The sequence below is a fragment of the Ambystoma mexicanum genome, chromosome 6p (assembly GCF_040938575.1).
Source record: "Ambystoma mexicanum isolate Mex_15411 chromosome 6p, UKY_AmexF1_1, whole genome shotgun sequence".
In the NCBI taxonomy this organism is placed as follows: domain Eukaryota; kingdom Metazoa; phylum Chordata; class Amphibia; order Caudata; family Ambystomatidae; genus Ambystoma; species Ambystoma mexicanum.
In genome coordinates this window covers 972,538,177-972,558,170 of record NC_090935.1, presented here as the reverse complement: position 1 = coordinate 972,558,170, position 19,994 = coordinate 972,538,177, and the positions used below count along the sequence as shown (strand labels likewise).

Sequence of the window (19,994 nt, the reverse complement as noted above, 5' to 3'; positions counted from 1 at the left end):
CTAGAATCTGCAGCGCTCTCAGCTCTCTTGGTCCGCATATATCTGCCCCATATGTCATAATGGGTACCAGTTTAAACTACTAATAAACACCAATAAATTAAAAGTAAACCCACAATTTCTCATGGCAGATGCCCTGATTCCAGACACATTTTGTTTAACTGCACAGAACATAATCGAAATGGTCGTTCAAATTCAGCCCGTTATCATGGTGCACTCCAAGAAATGTACAAGTTGCTTCAATGTCAATTATTTGTTTGAGGGACCATTTATATCGGTTTTTTCATGTTGCCATTAAATGCAACAATGTTTTCTTAATGTTAATAACCAAATAGTGATCATCTGAGTATTGTTTTAGGGCATTGAGCTTTTATTGCACTTCTGGATTGTATGCCTGCCGGATTGCAAAATCGGCATAGCCAAGCCACTGCAAGCTCAAGTTACCTATTTTAGGTGGATAGATTACAGAATGAATGCAGTTAGAGTCAGCTAGATGAAACGGTGTTGGCACAAATACATTTCCATGTTTGAGCCCTGTAAATGTCGAGATCTGATCACTCATTCTGTTCTTATTTAATAGAACTGTAACCATTGTATTCGCTTGCAAGGCAATAATCCTGCATAACATGCCCTCTGGTATACCCCTTTTATGTAGTTTACACCAAAGTAGGTAATGATTGTGTCGAACGCGGCACTGTCTATATAAGCCACGTCTACAAGACAATGATAGCAATCCTGTGCCCATTCGACAGCAGTGAATAATGGGAGTATATTGGTCTGAGTCAATGATCCCTTCCCAATCTCATTTTGGTTAATGGGCAAGATAAACTTATGCCCACTCAATCTGTTAGTATAACTCTTGCAAACACTTTGGTAGGGAAATCAAGCATAGCCAGTATCCTATACCTGTGAGGTTAATTTTTGGGCCCTTGTTTGTAGATTGGAGAATAATACTGTTTCGCCAGTTACCTGGAATTTTGCTGACTTTGCTAATAGCTGTTAAGGGTTTATGCAGTATATGTCCACAAGTGCAATGATCTTATTTCATCAGGGCATAACATGGTCCATCTGGTCCTGGTGCAGTAGAATTATTCTGACTCCTTCAGCTTATGATCACACCCACGTTACTAGTATAATGCATATAGCTCATTTGCATGATTGAAAGTAATTGCCCATGGTGCTGAAAACGAACTTCTCCCAACAGTCCGGTTATTTTATATATTTTTTTTGTGGTTAATACTGATCTTGTCCTGCTATTCTTTTAGTTGTATTAAATATTTCTGGGCTTTCACACAATTTCTGTTTTCTCTTCCTTAATTTACATAATATAATCTGGTTCATAGACTATGCACGATTCAAAATGAGTCGTAAATCTCTTCTGAGTAAGCGTTTTGCATTTTGTTAGAAACCTGAGGCTATTCCTGGGGATCCTTTTTGTCCAAGGGAGGGCCATCGCTCTTGGATCCCAACCCTGGATGTGTGAGAGAGGATCAGTTGGGCAGGGGGGTCCTCTGGGACTATAGGAGACATGCCCTCGAGCGAGACATGGTATTCCCTACCCCCTACCCGACATCCCCTCAGTTGTCCTGGGATATTGTCAGGAGAGTCCATCATACCTCCGTACCTTTCTGTAAGAAAATGGAGAAAACAACCAGGGAAATTGAAACCCAATAGAAAATCAAGTTACACAATACATTTAACCCCTTCATCCTGACAAAAACCTACATGGTTTTTCCCATGATATCCAGGAAAACCTACAACTCCCACAATCCCTACTGCCATTCTAGAAGTCCAAATACTTGGACGGAGAAGAGGCAGATGGGAGCCATGAGGATTACCCATAGGAATCACTGGGCAATGGATTCCTATGAGCAGTCTCCATGTTGTCCTGATAATGTCGGGCAGAGAGGGACAACTAGTCACACTTGACTCCAATCAACTTTCTTTCAAAGAGTATAAAAGGTCAGCCACCCAGGCACACTGAGCGAGCTGGGGATGCTGATGGAACTGTGAAGACCAGAAGGAGAAGTCAGCAGCTGGGAGAACCTTGGGAATACAAAAGGGGGGACGGACTGCCAAGACACTAAGGCCTGGGAGTACAAAACTCGAGCTACACTTTTCTGGTAGTGTTTAAATCAGACTGAGTCGAGGTGTGCCGATTGCTAGAGGCGCTGGGACTACAATTTTTTTAAATTTAATATAGGGACCTAAACAATTGAAATCGAAAGTGGGCTGCTGCACCTTGGAGGGACTAGTAGTTACCTCGAAGACTACTAGGATATGGGAAACATGAAAAAAAGGGTATCACCTAATTTACGAAGCAAAGACTGTAACTAGAAAACATACAAATATAGCAGATATGTAACCAGACTTTGGTTCTTTGTGGAAAGTATGGTTCAAGCAATAAGTTCATGGACCCAAATAGGTTGCATATGTAATAAAGTTTATAAAGCAAATTTAAACCAGATCGGTTCTAAATTTGATTTATAAACTTTATTACATATGCAACCTATTTGGGTTCATGAACCCATGTTTTCTAGTTAGTCTATGCAGCCCACTGTGAATGAGGTGATACCCTCCTTTTTTTGTGTTTAAATCAGTGCTGGCTCCCTGGGAGTTCCAGAAACCCAGGTAGTTGAGGAGCAGGTGCTGAGACCGTGACCTATAGTCCGAGCCTCGATGAGGGAGACCAATCATGAACTTATGAATGAGAGAATCTTGACAAAGGAAAAGAACCTTTGTGTTTTATTTGCTACATCAGACCCTCTGCAGTAAGAGACTTTGAATGGCAAAGGGACTTTGGCAAAGCAGGTCCTGATACTGAGGGATTGAACTGTATGAGTAACAAAAGGAACTAAAAGTACCAGCAGTCATTGGGAAGTAAGGCAATACTGTGTGTTTTAACAAGTAAAGTAAACTTATGTTTCAAGGCGGAGGAAGCCTGTTTTAGTTTCCTTTTTCAAACTCTTTGTTGATTTCAATAAAGGTTACAGACCGTCATATACGTCTTATGCTTGGATACTTCACATCAGGTGGAATTGGCATTACTGTATTAACTTAATCAACATAGAATCATAACCTGATTTCCCCTTTCCCACCTCCCCTCAGTTTCCCTATAACTCCCCCCACCCTCCTCCTACCTCGGGGCTTGCCCCTATTTTGGTTGCAGTAGACGTGTGCCGTCCATGGTACCAGATAGATCCCTCAGTTTGTTGTGACGTGGGGTGTGTCAGATTCTTTGCGTGAGCCCAATCCAGTCAGATGTATGGGTCTAAAAGTAACCAGTATTGGTCCCCCCTTGCAGGGTTGAGATTTGATTTGTCTCTTGAAGGCGGCCTGTTCAAGTCTAAAAGTCTTGAAGATGGTGGTGACCCATTCATTGTGGGAAGGTGGTGTTGGTGCCTTCCAGTGTGCGACAATAAGATTACATGCTGTGAATCGTACCAAGCTTATGAGCTTTCGTGTTAGCGCCTCAGTATGCCAGTCCGACCCATCTGCGCCCAGGTGCATTATGTTGGGGTGAATGCTATGTCTGCCCCACTCAATGGCTGCAAGTTGTTAGTGTACTCTCTGCCAATAGGGGGTTATCTCAGGGCATGACCAGAGCATGTGCCCCATTGTGCCCGTGCAGCCTCTCCAGCATAGTGCTGTGGGTTGGAGTCCCATTTTGTAGGGTTTGATAGGGGTGTAGAGTCTGTGGCGAATTTTGTATTGTATTTCTGTTTTTGAGGCATAGAGAGACTGCCGGAATGGCCAGGAAGCAAGTATGCATGTCTGTGCCACTGATTGGTACCCCCAGGTCTTCCGCCCAGTGTGCAGCTAATGCTTGCGTTCTACCTTTATCTGGTATTGCCATGGTGTAGAATGTGCGAAGTCGTGGGAAAGCTTCCAAGTTTTGTTACATTTTTTTTTCTCTCATTGTACTGGGGCTAGTAGGCAGAATTCTGCTGTTTTGTGCTTTAGTATCGTAGCCTGGATAGTATGATAGCATAGCCTATCCCCCTCCCGAGTCCTACTGTATGTTGTGCTTCTCGGAAGCCCACATTACCCATACATTTGCCCATTCGGTAGCCTGCTTCTGGTGAATTGTTTGCCCATATGCTAGTACTGATCTTATACTGGCCCACGACAGTGCTACTCTGGTTGGAGCCCCGCTGTGTTGCTCTGAGTCTGTGCCATTGTTGGATGGTCCGTCGTACGATAGGGTGTGCTTTGCGTTTCGGCCGGAGTTTGTGCGGCGGCGTGGCCATTTGTTCTATTGGTGTTAGCAGAGCCATCATGGCTACTTCCATGTTCCACAAGTTGGTGTCATCGCTTGCGTTTAACCATCGTTTCAACCAACCTATTAGAGCCGCTTGATGGTGGGCCTTCAGTGAGGGGGCTGCCAGCCCCCCATTTGCTTTGCTCGCTTGTAGTATAGGGAGGCAAACTCTGGCTTTTTTCCTTCGCCAGATGAATTTGGTGACAGCTGTATCTAGTTCTTTCAGCATGCTTGAGGTTGGGCCAGTTGGAAGCATCATGCTTATACATCTAAATTTGGGGAAGGAGTTCATCTTAAGGGCATTAACCCTTCCGGTCAGGGACAACGCCAGGGTGTTTCATCTCTCTAAATCCGCTTTGATGTTGCGGAGGACCAGCGGGTAGTTGAGATTGCAGAGTTCCGCTACTGAAGTGCTTATGTGTATCAATAGGTATTTTATGGACTGGAGCTGAAGGGTGAACGGTGCGATCCCGCCCGGGTCCCGTGGCACATCTACTCTTAGGGGCATCACTTCTGATTTATTACACTTAATTTTGTATCCCACCATCGGGCCGATGTCTTTCTTGTAATTGTGACTTAATGTATGGCAAGGTCGACTGATATAAAGTAGGTTGTCCGCATAGAGCGATACCCGGTGTTCCTCCGTCCCTTTGCTTATGCATGGCCATTTCGGATCCATGTGCATCATGATAGCTAGGGGTTCAATGGCTAGGGCATATAGTAGGGAGGAGAGCGGGCAGCCCTGGCGAGTTCCCAACATGAGGGCGAATTCAGCAGGAGCCACTCCATTGGTGACCACCGAGGCGGTTGGGCCGGTCTATAGAAGCTTAATTAACTGAACGAGGCGTGGAGGAAAGCCGTATCTGAGCAGAACGTGTAACATGAATTCCCATTGCAGTTTATCAAATTGTTTCCGCGTCTACTGCCAAGATGGCGTCTTGATGATCCTGATTACCCGCTATGATGTGTAGTAGCCTCCGGACATTATCGCCAGACTGACGGCCCTTTTATAAAGCCTGTTTGATCTTTATATATTATTTGCAGTAGAGTGGTTTCTATTCTTTGTGCCAGACTTTTCGTTAATATTTTTGTGTCTGAATTTATTAATGAAATCTGTCTATAGGAGCCACATGCTTCTGGATCCCTCCTGCCCTTATGGAATACTATGATATTGGCTGCTAGCATTGACTTGGGTAGCTGTTTCTGAGTGGGCGCTTCCTGAAACACTGCTTCACGTTTCGGGGTATGTCGTCGACTATGCTCTTGTGTAGGTTGATTGGTATCCCATCAGGCCGGCGGCCTTTCCGTGGGAGAGTGATCGTATTGCCTGGGTTATTTCTGCAACTGTAATGTGAGTGTCCAGTTCGTCTAGCTTATCTTCAGATACCCTACGAATGGGCACCGTGTCTAGGAAGGGTTCTATGGCCTGGGGTGTGTATGTATTGGTTGCTGTGTACAGTTCACAATGGAATTGTGCGACTGTTGCATTGATGTGTTAATCCCCCACTAATCGATTGTTGGCATTGTCCTGATGGTTGTGATCATTTGTGTGGCTAGTGCCATCATATGGAGGGGTCTGTCGCTCTCTAGATAATACTCTTGTGAGCAGCTTTTGTATGATTTTTTTTTGTGCTTTGTTTGTGGTGAGTTGGTTGATTTCAGTTCTTAGTTTCTGGAGTTGAGGGTGTAGCTGATTGTCTTGAGACGATGTGTGCCGCGTCTCCAGCTTCTTTAATTCATCCGTTAGGCGGGCCTCCCTCTAAACCCCCGCCCCCACCCCCCCACTTTTTTTGCTTGTTTTACCATCGCGATATACATTGCCCTCTTAGATAAGCCTTAAAGGCGTCCCATCGACTGTATGGGGTGAATCCCGGTGTCGTTTTCCTAGAATCCTTCGATATCGTCTCACAGATTCTCTACTATGTCAGGGTATTGTAGGCGGCGCAGGTTTAGGCCCCACACTGGGTGTTTGCGGGGTCGTGTCGTGAAGTGAGAGGTGCAGTGTCACTGGGTGTGGTCTGAGATAGTGATCGGCATAATGTTCCAATCAGATACCATATGTACTGTGTTGGCTGTCATCAGCCAGTAATGTAATCTTGAATAGCTGCTGTGATGGTGGGAGTAGAATGTATAGTCTGAGTGGGCCGCATGGGTGCTTCGCCATATGTCTATCAGTTGCAGATCGGTAAGTAGTGTGAGGAGGGTCTATCTAGTCTTTTCTTTGGGTTGGGTGGGTTGCCGAGTTTTTTTTTTCCTATGGCGATCTAGATCTGGGTCTAGGGCTATATTCGGGTCCCCGCCTATTATGGTGAGATTCTGCATATACTGGGCGCACTTGGAGAACGTGCCTGTAAAGAAAGCTGGAGAGTCCTTTGTCGGGGCATAGATATTTAATAAGGTGATTGATTGCAGTTGAATCTGACCTTGTACCAGTATGATAGGGCCTTCCTTATCATTGCATGCGTGTTGGAATTGGAGGGGGTCTAGTTTGTGTATCAAGATGGAGATACCCCCCGCCCCGCTTCCTGTGGCTTGGTGAGTGTACTGCTGTACCCACCTATCCTTGCACTCATTTTTCTGCTTCTATTCTATTGAGGTGAGTCTCTTGCAGGAATATATCTCCTTGGATGTTTCTCATGTAGTTGAGCATGCACCTACGCTTAATGGGGTGGCCTAGTCCTTGGATGTTCAGGGTCACTAGGGTGAGTTTCATTATTGTGCGTGCGTTGCTCTGATGTCTGGTCCCGAAGGGCCCGCCCTGTCCTGGTCTGTCGGTATATCTGCATATCTTGAGCACGTCCTTTGCCCCTTCCAGATAATATTCAACCTGTGGATTAACTTCCACAACATAACCAAACTCGGGCCTAACTGTAGGCCTGTGAAAAACCAGAAATTTGAACATTGGTTGGGCCAACCATCCGGCCCTAGCCCAATACTAGGCTGAGAAGCCAATATCCTCGGGTTGGTGGGTGCAAACCGGGGGATCCCATATATTCTGTCTTGCACTGGTGGTTGTGGAAGATGGCAGGTGCGGCAAAGGTCTCTCCATTTTGCGTCTCTTTTGTCACCTTCCTCGTGGTCATGTGGAGATATAATTCAAGTATGATTGTCTTCCTTTGAAGTTTCCCTTTGCACATATCGGAGCATCGTATTCTCGCTGCCGTGCTTTTGATGGGTATCCATTGGTTCCATTGACCGTGTCCCTGGATTGGGTCCTTTTCGGGGTCTGCCGGTGCGCTTCCTTTGATCGGAGTCCCAGCCCGGGGCCCTCTGCCTACTTTTTGCCACTTCCCCTTCGTTGGTGTGCATTCTTGCTGTGGGTGGACGGGGGGGGGGGGGTGGTCTGGTCTTACTGCCTCAGCCGTTGCAGTCTCTAGGTCTGTCGACACTAAATTTTTTGTTGCAGGAACCACCATGCAGATTCCGGGTCCTCAAATGAGTGCCATTGTCTGTCAATCTGTATGCATCAGACCGCTGGGCACGAGATAGTGGCTGTGCTGTGTGGTTTTAAGTGCCTCGAATATGGGGTTGAAGCCTCTCCGTCTCCTTGATACTTCCATGCAGTAGTCGTTGAATGTTTTTATTTCAGTTCCGTCCATGTGTTTTGGGGATGCAGTTCTGTAAGCCTTTAGAATGGCCTCTTTGTGTTGGACGTTTAATAGTCGCATGGTTACGACCCTATGGTGTTCCTTTGGTGCTGGTTTGGGTATTGGAGCACGATGCGCCCGTTCTATGATGAGGTCCCTGGCATTGGCTAAGTGCAGGGAGATCTGCAGGAGGTCCTAAATTAATTTTTCCATGTCCGTTCCTACAGTGTTTTCCGGGACGCTGACGATTCTGAGGTTATTCCTGCTGGATCTGTTTTCTTGATCCTCAGTTTTCTCACTGAGTCTTTGTACTTCCCGTATTACTCTGTCTAGGTCTGTTTCCGCGATTGTCAGGTTGTCCTCTATGGCGCTTATGTGCTGCTCATTGTCCGTTGTACTCTCAGCTTGAGCCGTCAGGTGACTTTGCACTGCCTGGAGGTCCCGCTTGATATCATGTACCGCTGTTTGTTTCCTGTGTTCACTACGTAGGAGCTTCATCTCGGCCAGGATGGCCTGCAGTTGTGATTGAAAATCCATTTCGGGTTTGTTTCTTCCTGACCTTCTTGGTAGGCCCCCTGTCTGGGGTGTCTTTAGTTCCTGGGGCGTGTCCTGTTGCATGCCCCCCTATTACATTTGTGCTCTGTGGGGTGTTTTGTGGAAAGTCCAGTGCTGTTGCGAAGTTTACTTCTTGCGTTGTGAGAGTCGCTTGATTTCGTGGGGTGGCTTTGGAGGCTGGCTCTTCGTTCATGATGTGTTGCAAGCCTAACTAACGTGATCCTCCCAGAGGGGGAGCCTTCCACTTTCTCAGTTTGCCGTCTGAGTCTGGGTGGGGGTGCTTCTGGGGATATACATGGGGGATATTGTTTGGGCGGCCCGGTCTTTGCCTGGTGCTGTCCTGATATATTATTTCTTGAACACTTTTCCATTTTTGCTTACACTACTGTTCCCACGCCATTTTGTATTTGGAAGTAAGCAATGGCAATAGGTTTATTAGTATAGGCCTTCTTTTTTTTATTTTGACTGACTCAACTAGGAGTATGCTATTTGATGGTTGTAGCTTGCTCCCATCCTTGGATTTAGGTTTAGTTGGGCTTTTAACCAACCCTTTAAAATTCAATAAACATCTTTGAACACTGTGTCTCATTTGTGTTGGTCTTCATTGATAACAAGCCGTTCCTTAAAATTTGCAATGTCTGTCTGGTACGTATGTCGATGTGTCTTACTAGTACTAGCCCATCGCTACGTGACCAACAAGGCAACTTCCTACCTTGTCCAGAGGATCAAGAAATACCTGCCATCCAGACCACTCGGATCCTCCCACAGTCACTGCCTCCTGACACCAGGATTTAGACACAAACCAGCTGGTGGCGCAGGCTTCCCTGTGTGGTGGCCAACCTCTGGAACAATCTGTCACTCCACCTAAGTTCTGAGAATTCCAACAATCTATTCAGAAAAAAATCTAAAGGGACACCTGTTCATCTAACCCAGAAACCTTATCCACTTGCTATTTTTTACTTGTCCCGTTTGCTTGTAACCAGCACCTTGATCCACATGGGCTTTATGCACTTCTATAAATGCAATAATACATTAAATGGTACTGATTGGCCTGTTATTGCCCTGCTTAGGTATTTTAATTAGATGGCCAACAAATTCAACATACATTATGTTTATTGTTGACCTATAATTAGATCAGTGACATCTTGTATGACATTGCCACGTATGAATATGTAATCAATGGTTGTGGCTGCCACAATTGGTATCCTAGTATCATTCATGACCTGTCATGTCATTGTTGACATGTCCATTAATCATACAGAGTCCCAGTAGAAACGTTTTGTTCCATGCTATACCCTTGACATTAGAATATTTTTGTTTTAGAGTGCCCACAGGTATGTTTCACAGTGAATCCATATAATCCGGATAACAACAATCCAGCTTCGGAGGAGTTTTGGCATTAAAATCACCAAGTATCATGAGGGCAGTGATGGCCCAATCAAAATTTGACCTTCAATGAGAGATTTAATGTTATTAGTAAATTCACATACTGCAGGATCATAGATCTTAATAATCAATAACTTTGAGTGGCTGTTAGGCAGAGTAACACTAGTCATACCAACCAGCAAATAGTTCATCAGTACACTGATTTCCTGAATCTCTTAAAGCTTTTTAATGCTAATAATGAGTACCCCTTTTAGTCAACCCAAGAGTCATTTGGTGGCCTTTTGCTAGATGGTATTACAGCCATCTATCTTGCACAGATCAGTGTTGCAGACGTCTTGTAAGGCAACTAGATCATAGTTTTCAGTATGATCATGTAGGTCACCAGGCAAGGTCTAATGAATGTGTCCTCTAGCTGATTGTATTCAAAACATGCATTGGGTCAGGGCGTATTGTCTGCGGTAGCTGGAAGCACAGAGGATAGCCAGTCCCATTTCAGTACTGCTTTTGCTTTCACACTCAACACACTCAATGACCCTTCCCCCTCCCCCAAACACTTGTGTATAGGTGCGTTATAAATGCCATATCATCCGTCTTTTGTCTCCTTAACTGCCATTCATTAACTTCTTTAAGGAAAACCTACTTTGACCAATTATAAAGGATAGCTAACTGGCGCCATATCAAGAAGGTTGCATGCAGCACAGTTTTCTTCAGGAAGCATTGGGCTGAATTATGGGAATTTAACCCTTCTTCATAATGGGGGAGGAGGCGTGAATCTACGAGTCCCAGAATCCAAATTGCTGCCGACTTACTACAGGTGACTGCTTTACATGGAACCACATAGCAACTGCGGCCGCACTAAAAGCTTGCTTTCCAAGACCGAATTAAAGGTTGAACATTGTTTCTAGTGAAGGATTTGGATAGCTAAAGTCCTTGGTTATTTTGTAATAAAAATGCTGAAAAGGCATACAGTTTCAATAAACTTTACATGCTTAAGAACACTTCGGTTGGCATGAGTTCTTCGTAGAAGATTTAGCTAAGCCCATTGTGGCATTGTAGCTGAAGCGCAGCAGCCTTCTTGTGAAGATGCCAGATCAGTCTGGATGCAGGACAAAAGCTTAAGTAATCCAGAGTGGTTTGCTTTCACTAAAATGTGTAAAGGATTGTTTAGTTGTCATTTTACGGTGATGGTGGTTGTTTTCAGTCTTACCTGTGTGTGTTTATTATGTTTCAGTATTTTGTGTATTGTAAGTAAATGTGATGTGAATTTGGTTTGTGCAGCAACACATTGGCTAATGTTTTTATGATTTAGCATGAATATTTAAATGGTTTGCCTACAGAACAATCTAGTTCACTATGGCATTAAAATCTAATTTTGTTGCTACAAAAAGACTAATAAGGCTGCAGTAACCTTTGGAAATGAATGTTAAACTTAACTGGAAGCCAGCAGGCACTATGTGTCTTAGGAGCCAGTGCTATGTATGGCAAGTCCCTGTTAGATAATGTGGAAATTGCGATGAACATTTAAAGACCATTTTCACCCCCCCATAAACAGTGAACACAGAACAAACAACTTTGCAGTGTAATGAATGCTTTGTTTTGGCACATAGGTTTCAAATTGTTGCTTGTATGTACTAGTTTTAAATGGGCTAGGGATGTCAAAATATTTGATGGTAAGCTGTCATAAATTTCAGTTTAAATGTATTCTATTAAAAATGTAAACTTGGATGCTTCTTGGAGCATCATGAAAGGTGTGTGTGTTTGTGTGTGTTTGTGTCTGTCTGTCTGTCTGTCTGTCTGTCTCATCTGTTTTGGAACTACCTCAGATGAATGTCTTTCCTATGCTTCTGTTTTTCCTGTCCAAGGACTACAGGTTTACAAGCACTCACGGAAGATTGTACCTTGTGGATAACTACACAGTGACTCTGAATAGTAAAATCAGGATCACCCATAACTTTTTAGTTTTGTTTAACTTTAACCTAATTTATACTCATGATTTTGGTAGATGAATCTGCTACTTATGCACATATTGTAGGCAGGGTGCAAAATGTGCATTTGCCTCTAGCCATTGACTTGCGATGACTCTTTGCGAGTAAGAAATGGTGTGCTGTGTGTATGTATAGCATTGAGGTGGTGAGAAAAGATCTTATGGCTGGCTAGTAGCTTGCAACCTGGAAAAAGATTTTTAGGTTCCCATCGCCTGAACACAGGGAACCAAAAGAGGCCCTGGAAAGAATTTTCAGTGACCCCATATTATACATTTTCAGCAATCCCAAACCTTTTCCTGGAAATAAAATAGATTACCATACAAGAGGCCCAGGGTCCAGAAGCCTACCCGGAAATCTCCAGAGTTCTCTATAGGCCAGTCCACCCCAGCCTGAACCACACATGTAAGATCACATTTACAAGACCTGCTTTATTTTGTTTTGTATGTATTTTATCGGACTGCTCACACAGACCTTGCTAGTTAAAACCACCTTTCATCTTCTGTTGTTCAGGTCGACATTTTCCCAAGCGCCCCAGGCACATGCTTGTGGTAGAGGCCAGGTTTGATGGTGAACAGCTTGCTACAGATCCTGTGGGCCACATGGAAAGACCAGAATTTGCCACTGAATTGGCTTGGGAGCTGGATCGGAAAACTCTTCATCAGCACAGGTTTAGTTGAATATCATAGTTCATATTTGTTCTGCAATCTGATTGAATGCAAATGAATTAAAGTATGTATTCACACACTTTTCAACTCTGCACTGGTGTTCACTGCTTCATTGAACAAGATACCATATTTGTCATTGCCATTAGCACTTGACTAAACTTGTTAGTAATTTCTTTGTTTGCTTTTGTCCCTACTGACTGTGCATTAAATTTGCCCTGATATTCTAGCCCTCTGTGGGGCAGCACTCAAAATGTTAAGATTTGCCTGGGGTCATAGACAGTGCTCCAGATAAGATTTGTGGGAGTATTTTACTTCCTGTGTTTTTTTTTTTAAATATTTGTGAGTAAAATGATTTATTAGGGAGTAAACTACTAAAACAGAAATGTTTGCCTGTGGGTGAAATCCATGAAGGAACTTCTGTTTCCTGTTTTTCGTGGGAGTAAACTTCAATTCTCTTTTTTGGGAGCATTTTCCTCTTTCTAGGGAGAAAGTGTCTGAGGGCTAGTCCTAGGTGGTGGTGGAAACGTATTTTACTCAATTTATGGACCAAACTACAATTTTGCCCTTTGATCCCTCGCCTGATTGAATCCTGCATTCACCTGGAGTCCTTCAGATCCTCTTTGGTAGCAAGTGGTGCCTTTAGGAAACTGTACAGTTAATGTTTCTCATTGACGTAATCAAGTTGACAAATGACATTTTAATGGGCAATACCCTTGTAACACCCATGTCCCCTGATGTAGGATTTTAAGCATTGTTTTAATACCCTTGTAACACCCATGTCCCCTGATGTAGGATTTTAAGCATTGTTTTGTTTATTTTAGCTCCTTAGCAAAAAAGGTATTCAGGATTACATTTTTTTAAAGGAAAGACGCAGTTGCTTGTTGATATAACTCCTATGCCAAGACTTGAAGGGAAGGGTATCGACACCCACTCCCGAACCACAGAAGCCGAATGAGCACATCCCTCCCACTGTGGTTGGCACGAGTTCCTGATGGTAGAACTACAGGTGATCACGTGGCAGCCAGTTGGGGAGGAGGGATTAGGGAGAGGTTGTGGATGGGAAGGGGAAGTTGGAAAACTGGAAAGCAGGTTTGGGCAACAAAATTGGAAAGATAGGGTAGGGGGAATTTAAGGGACAACACTCGTTGATACCCTGGCACACATCTCCCAGTAACCTGACACACATTTCATTATAACTTGCCCTTGCCTACTAACTCAACAGCTGCCTGAAATCACCTAATATATCCTAGAATCGTAACTCCCATGCATTTTCCACAGACAACCTAACTCAGAAACCCTGGTAGACTCTGACATTAAGCATGGTGATGACAGGTTTATGGAATGAGCTAACAGAATGGACATGGCAACATAATGTAACCAACAGGGGTTTTCCCCACATGGTGCACAGAACTCATGGCGATTGAGCAAAATGTAGAATGAATGACAAACATGAAGCAAGCAACAGAAAATGCCCTCTAAAGCTACCCGCGTATTCCTGATGGCGGGTTACATTCACATGCTCAAACTAGAAAGCATTCCATGGGCATCAACCATAAAAGGCAGTGGCTGCGCATGCCTTCTATAAAAGAAAGTAGAAAGCATTGCAATCAAACATGCAGCGTGAGCACTTAACTGAAGTCCTGGAGCCCTGTGAAGTTGCCCGGGCGCTGCAGAGTGATGCCTTGAATGACTGGAGCTTAATGCTGTCACCGCTGTGTAGCTCGGGTTCCTTCTCTCTGCTCTCCGGTGCCTGCCCTTGCTTCCTCTGACTTCCTTGCTCCACACAATGCGTCTCCCTGTGCTTTAATCCTTAATCTGCACCTGGCACGGCTGGACAGCAGTCTTTGCAGGCAACAGATGCATAGCGTGCGTAGAGCCACGCACTCCCGGGGACATCTGGCAACTGTAGTTCGCGGCTGGCCGAGCTGCACCTTACTGCTGCTTACACCTGCCCACACCCCTTTTCTTGACAGAAATAGATTATTATCTAACCTTTGTCTTTCTTTGCGTCAACCTTGTATAGTTTGATGCTGACTTGTGTTCAGGACTCATCCTTTTATTTAATAAAACATCCATAAATCAGTTTTATTACTTTCTTTCTAAATCATTATTTGGACTCTGAGAGCACCTTGCACTTCATCCATGTCGGACTGTCTCTCTGGATATATCTACATTGTACAAAGGTTGTCTTTTTAGTAAATAAGCTTTTTATTCCATGCCATTAGAATAACCCAGGTAGACCAGATTCACTGGCTTGCATTGTAGTAGGCAGCAGTTTTCTGTAAAGTGATCCTGGTTAGGGGCTACCCATACACTGTATTCAGGCACGTGTATCATACTCGAGTCTTGGTGTAAAGCAGCCTATATCTCAAGCTTTTTGTAAACCACTGTGTAGAATATCTGCTCTAAAGCCAACACTTAGTTTGACCATGCATGGGAAGGTTGGAAAGTAGGGGCAAATACCAGTTGCTCACTTTAACAACATTAAATTCCTTGCTCGCCTTCCTCTAGATGAGAAGCCTTCCATTCACACTTGTCTAAACTAAACCTTTTCATAGACTTGTCTTTGTAGCTGCATTTCATGTGTGCATTGTATCAAAGTGTGAATGAAAGCCTTAGAGTATGAAATGGTACAAAAATAGTGAAGGTAGCATATAGCAGAACACAAAAGGGAACAAAAACCAACAAGAAAAAATAATGGGGTGATCCAAAGAAGCCATCAAATTGAAAGTCAAGCAACATGATTTGTTATGAGACACAAACCAGCCCCCCCCCCAACCCCCCCACACCTACCGGGCCCAAATAAATAAAAACCTTGGGGGGAAGCACATGTTAAAATGGCCAATCCAGGTATTTAAAAAAAATGGTCTCGCGCAAACACGCACAACCATGTCAAATGAGACTCAAGGTGCCGGCTCTGGGTCTTGATTTCAGTTTGCGTGTGTTGCTTTTAAATGTCCAAGTAATTCTCTGCTGCCTCCAATGACTAGAACGCGGGGTGGGTTTACTGTGTCCAGTCATCCTCATTACTCCATCTCTCTTCCTCGTCTCAATACCCAAAAGGGGGGGGGGTGAGGTTTTGGGCTAGAAAAATCTGGAATTTGGTATCTGTATTACAATAGGCCATGTATGAATGTTGCAAAGGTACCTGGTTGTCACTCAAAGGTATAAATGAAGGCTTTTCTCTTTCTGTTTCCCTGGAGCTTGTCCTCTCCCACGTGGTCCTCCCGCAGATGGCCACTCTCGAGGTCCATCAGGTGGCTTCTGCCTTTCCCTGGCCATTTAATAGAGGCTTCCTTCCAGGGAATCAGTGACAATGTTTTAAGATTCTTCACAGCAGCCAATTTAGTTTCTGGCACATCATTCTAAAACTTTAATTCCTTTTGTTTCTTTTAGAAAAAGTGATATGAGAAGGAGATTTCCAACTCTGTTTAGAGGTGCTATCCCGGATATTTTCCTGGTTATTTTCCTTGGACCATACCCACTATGCACAATTGATTCCTTCCATTTAAGTGAAATGGTTTCACTTAAAAATCTTCACCATAACACCTATGCAGAATTTGTAAAAGGAAAGTTTGTCACAAAAAAGTCAAAGCGTGAGTTTTTGTTTATTGATTTTATAAAGCGCGCCTAACCCTTGGGTATCTGGGTGCTGTTAAAAAGGTTTGCAAGATAAAACAGGATGTGGAACAGATAAATAATCCAGTGGAATATATGGGACAGGTTATTTACAAAACACTCATATCAACAGTTGAACAAGTAATTTACAAGGCATATATAGAGCTGTATTCAGCATTGCTAAGGAGTAGGACTTGAGTTACACGTCACAGGCCAATGGAAGGAAGGCTCTGACCTCATATGTACAGGCATGGTGTTCCATAAGTTGGAAGCTAGCATAGGGAAACTGCTACCACCTGCTCTCTTAAATTTCTATCTGGGGGTGTTAAGGTAATGCGAGAGTGGAGTTCTGGTGGGTCGAGCCGAAATGTTTTTTGTGAATTTATCCGCTAAATATTTCAGGGTGGAGTTCGCAAGACATTTATGAGTAAGGGTGATTAAGGGTGATTACGGGTGATTCTGTCTTTCCCCGCTAACCATTTAATGTTCCGTCTAGCCTTGGAGATATGCTGCATTCCAGCAATGTTTAGTACAGTTCTTACAGCGTTATTTTGCAGAGCTTGTAATTTGTTAATGCAGTGTTTGCTGGACCCGAGGTATCAAGCATTACAGTAGTCTATTTTGCAAAGGATTAGTGCTGTGGCCAAGGTGATGCAATTTAGTATGGAGAGAAATGGCTTGCAAGTGTTAATGAGCTTGCCCGTGTAGGCTGTGGCAGAGGCTGTGGCATTAACTTGTCTTTTTAGCTGAAGGGCTGAGTCGAGGTAAAAACCTGTTTTACTGCGATAGTATTGGCGTCAATATTAAATGATTTGAAAAGGTTGCTTGGCTTGTTTAGTCTTGGGGAGGAGCCTATGAGCAAAAGCTCCGTCTTCACATTAAGGCAAAGGCCATGAGAGGCCATCCAGGCCTGAATGATAAGGTAGATTTTATTAACCGTGGTTGTGTCCACCTCGTGGTCACTGGTGATGGGGATGAGAATCTGGGTGTCATCAGCATAAGTAGTGCGTGATTGTCAAAGTCATTGAATAATGGCTAAGTGAAGATGTTGTACATCGCAGGGAGACACATGACCCCTGTGGTACCCTGCAGGTGATCGGAATAGGTTCAGCCGCTGCAGGGGAGAGAAGACTTTGGTTGTACGGTTATCTAGAAAGGATTGGATCCGAGAAGAAGGCAGCTGATTTTCGGTGGTTACATAGGACTTTATGGTTGTCTAAGTCAAATGCTGCCGAGAGGTCTAATAGCGGGAGGATGGTCAATTTTCTTTTATCCCTAATATCGTCCATTTGATGTTTTTTAAAAATCTGAGTGCTGTTTCTGTTCCATGTTTAGGTCTAAAGCCTGACTGACGTAGACCTAGAAGGTTGTTAGCCTCGAGGTACGCCTGAATTTGCAGGTACGCCGCTTTATCTAGTATCTTCAACAGAAACAGTATAGTCGTGATGGGTCGGTAATTAGTTGGGATGGATGGGTCGAGGTTGGGTTTTTATTAAGGGGAGGACCCAAGCGTCTTTTAGGTTTGTTGGCACAGTGCAAGTATTGAAAGAGGAATTTATTAGAGTTGTGATAAAAGGGGTTTACTCCCTAGCTGCTTCTTTGATTATGGGAGTGGTACATGTGTAAGGGGTTAAGCATGAATTTAAGTGCGCGCGAGATTTACTTTTGCGCATTTTTAGAGCAGCTATTTTGTCAATAGCTTGGTTGAAGGTATTATTAAGGTCTGCAAGAGCTGTGGGGTCTAGATTAATGTTAGGACAGTTAGTGATGAGGTGAAGTAATGATAGTAGATTATCAATAGTTATATTCCGCTTATTTCTGGTGGGGACTGGAGCTATGGCAGTGGGCTGAGGGCAAACTTGTATAGAGAAGGAAATAAGGTTGTGATCGGTCAATGTACATGGTTAATTGGACGTGATTTTTATATCACAATTTAGGTCAGCTAGCCAGTTTAGCGTTCTACCTTTCGAGTGAGTGGGCAAGTTAATGCTGTGGGTGAGGCCTAGTTGAGTGATGGTATTAGCAATGGAGATAGCGTTACCATCTTTAGGGTCATGAAGGCCTATATTAAAGTCACCTAGAACTAGAATTTGCGAGGTAGGCTTGGTGTTGGCGGTAAGTACTGAAGTGATATACTTTTCGAAGGTTGAGATAAAGCCATGAGGTCTATAGATTAAGTGTATTGCTATGGTTCGAGAAGGTGTAAGAGGCAGTTTCATTACAATTCTCCTGATGAGCAGTGGAGGTGCTGGTGGGCCATTAGTCCCAAATTGGCTTTCGCAATGAAGGCAATGCCTCATTTATTTTATTTATTTGCACTTATAAAGCGCGCTTGCAGCCCATAAGGCATCGAGGCGCTGTTACAGAAAATGCGAAGATTCAATTTACAGGGGGTGCCCAGTGGGCTCTTGGTTGCAGGTAAAGGAACAAACATGCCAAAGCATTGTTAAACGGCACAAAATGCAAGGAACTGTTAAACCACCTCATGATGGATATATTTTCAGACAGAGAGTTTAGTTTTAATAGCAGACTCATCCTCTGGCTGTGTCGCCTAAGCAGAGAATAGTTATCAGGGATGGCTAATAAAAGTGATGGTCCTGCAGCTGAGTGTAACCAAGTTTCCGTTATGGATAGGAAATCAAGTTGCTTGGATAAACTATCTGCAATGTCAAATGGGTGGACTACCAAGGATCTGGCATTTATAAGGGCACTTTTAATGTGAGCTGAGCCAGTGTGGATAGAGGTAAGGGAAGGGCTAGTGGGTGCCTGAGTCGGGGTATTGGTAGGACTCTGAATATGTGCATTTTTGGTCTGTTTCTTTTTAGGACGGGTTGGGGCGTTGGGTGGTCTGGCTTTGTCAATGGTTTGTGGTTGATAACGTTTTTACCACTCTAGTTCCTAGTCTGAGGTTTATATAATGTGTAGGGCATGGTTGATTAGGGGTGGGCTTGGAAGCGTAATGTTCGATCCACTGTAGTGGGGACAAGGAGCATGTCGAGTCAATGTCAGGTTTAGGGTCAGATAGTGGAGTGGAGGGCTTAGCGCTAGATATACAGTTATTGGTGACTGGGTTTAGCAGTGGTAGGAATAAGGTAGGTCTTGTAAATTCTGAGCATGGTGGTAGTGTGGGTTTCAGAGTCTAGTATAAGTGGAGGCAAGAATTTGGTTGGTTTTTCATCTGAGGACTGTGGTAGCAGTGCAGGCTTAGTAGGTAGTAACATGGTGGGGGTTTTGGCCAGTTTACACAATTTTTGTGGAGGTGGACTAGCCTCGGGTAGGCCTTACGTATTCATAGGCTATAGTAGCGGAGTACTGCCAGCATGCTTATATTTAGTAATAAGCAGGGTGTCATGACTAACGGTGTCCGTGAGGAGTTCAATAAGGGGTGAGGTTTGGAGCGTGGGTGAGGCAGACTCTGCTCCTGAATAGGACAGGAGATTAGGGTGGTAGTAATTTGCGATTGGCAGAATTAAGCAATGGTATGAGAATTAGGCATGGAGCGACAGTCGACACTTTGCTAATTTTAGCCTTGGCTGTCGATAGGCAGCGCAAAGAGGCCGGTAACACAATACGTAGTTAGTGTTACAAGGATTACAGATGTTGCATACGCATGGGCATAGTAGGCGCAGTGTTACAGTAGGGTGTGCAAGTTGTTGGCTTTGGGCGGGCTAGGGGCCGTATACTCGAGTTCTAGGCTAGAACGATATGGATTGTAACACAGTTGTGAGATGCACCAGAAAAAGAAGGGCTAAATGGGGATAGCATTGTAATTCAGAAGACTAAACCTACAGTATTAAGGTAAGGCGTAACATAATAGGATGGCACAGTACTGTACAAAATACAATTTAGAGTGGTTATGCGGCTGCTGTGAGCAAAATATAGTGACAAGGTATTTGGAGCACAGTACATGTAAACGATGGTGATCGGTAGTATCTACGGA

The 19,994-nt window shown here is 43.9% G+C and overlaps 1 protein-coding gene across 1 annotated transcript in view; it reads left to right on the top strand.

The window, feature by feature from the left end:
* The window catches only part of CEP120 (centrosomal protein 120), a 1,008,936-nt gene that overhangs the window by 91,221 nt on the left and 897,721 nt on the right, over positions 1-19,994 (top strand). Inside the window, exon 2 of the mRNA XM_069625584.1 lies at positions 12,282-12,438. Coding sequence (XP_069481685.1) covers positions 12,282-12,438 — 157 coding nt within the window. The remainder of the gene's footprint in view (positions 1-12,281; positions 12,439-19,994) is intronic.